Here is a 2,916-nt window from a genome sequence, read left to right as displayed (position 1 = left end):
TAACAACGAAGAAAGGTAATTCCACTGGAGCTTAAGGCCGAGACTTTGTCCCCCATGGCTTGGAGATATGCTTTTACTACGAAGTATTCTTTTAAGTATAATTGTTTCTAGTAGACTAAAATGGGCCTTAGGGGTTGCTGTACAAGCAATAGAAGGATGATGCACCATACGCACATCAGATACGTCCAAAATAGAAAATATGCCCCAGTTATTTCATACTTACACTGTTATTGCTTGAATAGTACGTATTCTTCAGTTTAGTCGTATTACATATGCGTGTATCAATCTAGGCATAAACTACGGTACATCGCTAGGCTCAAGAAGGAAGGTCTCAAGTAGCTTGGCAGAGACCTGCCATTCGCAACCAACGCCGATAAGCTTTGCTCCACTATACTTGGCTATGATCAGTGCCTCCTTCTACTTCCAGCTAACCACCGTTGTCTTTTGCCATTTTGGACTCGGATTCGAAGAGGCGCAATTTGGAAGATGGCGGGTTTGCGCGCTTCGAGATTTAGACAGCGAATCATGCCGACATGCGAGCTATGTCCATAAGCTAGTGGCAATGATGACCAGACTTTAGCCAAAATTGTGTACGAGCTTAACTGTATCCTGTCTTTGCTGTGCTTATATACTGTGTGGTTATGGACTACAACTTTCCCGGAGTCCATTTCCTTCGTTCCCACATCCAAAGTTCTAGCCTAGTTGGTGAGGCTCGAATTTCAGTCGACTTTTCCTTCTGAGCTTGCTCGCGGCATTAATTTTCGTTCATTTGAGAACCCCTCTTGTCGGTATGCGGTCTTCGAAGTTTATAGCCGCGCTCACTCTTGCGCTACTGCAGCATGCCAATGCTCTGAATGGAGCCATCCAAAACCAGTGGGATTTGCTTGCCCAAATGGGCCTCAATCCCAATGATAAACCTGTCGAAGAGTACTCCGCCAAGGTTGCATCCTCCAAATCTGTCAAGTCTGCATCAGGTGGAGACATGTCTGCTTCCCTAGCTGCTGACCCCGGATTTATCGACCCCGAGTATGTTGAGCTCCCACTGGATCACTTCGGCTCGGGCGCTGGCAATTTTCGAAACAGATACTGGGTCAACACGAAAAGCTACAAACTGGGCGGCCCTGTCTTCATCTATGATGTGGGTGAAGCTAATGCCAATACAAGCTCTCAGTTCAGGCTCCGCAACGAAACTAGCTTCTTCAAGCAAATAGTCGATGAATTTAATGGTATCGGCATTGTATGGGAGCATCGGTTCTATGGCGATTCGTCACCCATCACCATCTCGATCGACACACCAGCAGAGGCCTTTAGGTTCTTAACGTCGGAGCAGGCACTTGCGGATGTCGACCGCTTCGCGAAGCAATTTAGCAGAAAAGAAATCAACGCGACACTTACTCCTGACCAGACACCATGGGTCTTCATTGGTGGTTCCTATCCCGGAATGAGGGCTGCGTTCATGCGCAATTTATATCCTGACACCATCTTCGCTTCATGGGCTTCTTCGGCCCCAGTCGAGGCTAGAGTTGACCAGACATATTACTTCGAACCAGTATGGCGAGGCATGAACGCAAAGGGCTTCGGAAATTGTACTCGGGACATCCAGGCTGCAGTCAGATACATAGACGGGGTCATGGATAAAGACAAGCATGCCACCGCTAAGCTGAAAGAACAATTCTTAGGCCCAGGGGCTGCTAATAGCTCTAATGCTGGATTTGCAGACGCGCTTACTCTTATAGCAGCGAGATGGCAATCATACGGTGTGGAGGGTGATATTTATGGACTCCGCCAATTCTGCGACTGGATTGAAACTGACCTTGCGAACGGAAAGACGGCACCAAAGGAGGGATGGGCACCGAGCAAAGGCGCCAAGTGGGTGGTAGATAGGTGGTCCACATACCCCAACTTTGTGACTATTGTAAACGATTATTTTGAGCTAGAGTGCTCGGGTCATGCGAACAAAACAGGTGGAAAGTGCATCTTGGACGGTGCGTTCAAGGACCCTTCAACAATTAGCTGGACATGGCAATATTGTACCGAATGGGGTATGTCTCAAACCTGTTCCTTCAATGCGCTTCAACCGATTCTGATGAAGTATAGGATTCTTCCAAGCTGCCAATATTGGCCCCCATCAACTTATTTCAAAGTACAACTCGATTCAGCATCAGCGCGACATATGTCATCTCCAGTTCCCTAACGCAACCGCTCCTCTCTTCCCAGAGCTGCCCAACACTCAAAACACCAACAAAGTCCTCGGTGGATGGTCGATTCGACCATCAAATACTTACTGGTCTAATGGGGAGTTCGATCCTTGGCGCCTAAATTCACCTGCTTCTGACCTGGATTTTGCACCAAAGGTTGAAATTACACAAGATATTCCTAAATGTGGAGCGAGCACCGGAAAGAATAAGTTGTTTGGCATGGTCCTGAGAGATGCGGAACATTGCTTTGATTTCAGGACAACAGGTGTCACTGTTCCTGATGGACTCAAGAGTCGAGAACTATTTAAAAAGGCCTTGAAAAAGTGGCTGCCGTGCTACCAGCCAACGAAAGGAGTTGCAAAGCGATGGAATGCCTGATTACGAAAACTCCAGTCATCAACTTAACTTACTGATATAACTCTCCCTGTCACATGACAAAGGTGAGACGCTTTCCTTTTGCACTAGGATATGGGATGGGGCAATAGACCTGAGGGACCCTTTCCTTAGCGATACTCGACTGACAATCAGTCCCGTGTTTCCAAAATGTGTATTTAAATTTTGATAAGTCCAAGCGCTCTCACAAGTACGAATTAAGCTTCATCATAACAGATTGAGTTTAGTGATGTCAGACTGTGAGGGGTTTTTTTTTCTGATCAAGGATTGATTTGGATCACTGTGATAAAAGACTGTGATAATTGATGGAAGAAATTGATAGTAT

At 46.5% G+C, this 2,916-nt stretch overlaps 1 protein-coding gene across 1 annotated transcript; it reads left to right on the top strand.

Moving 5' to 3' along the window:
- Positions 1–790: 790 nt before the first annotated feature.
- COCCADRAFT_10449 (uncharacterized protein) lies at positions 791–2,576 on the top strand (the record flags this gene model as incomplete). The annotated part of the gene is made up of 2 exons (XM_007720743.1): positions 791–2,042; positions 2,098–2,576. The coding sequence occupies 2 exons, from the start codon at positions 791–793 to the stop codon at positions 2,574–2,576; spliced, it is 1,731 nt and encodes a 576-aa protein (XP_007718933.1).
- Between the last annotated feature and the right edge of the window lie 340 nt (positions 2,577–2,916).

This window comes from Bipolaris zeicola, assembly GCF_000523435.1.
Source record: "Bipolaris zeicola 26-R-13 unplaced genomic scaffold scaffold_612, whole genome shotgun sequence".
In the NCBI taxonomy this organism is placed as follows: Eukaryota; Fungi; Ascomycota; class Dothideomycetes; order Pleosporales; family Pleosporaceae; genus Bipolaris; species Bipolaris zeicola.
Note: the sequence above shows the minus strand (reverse complement) of the source record. Positions and strands in the feature narration are given on the sequence as shown.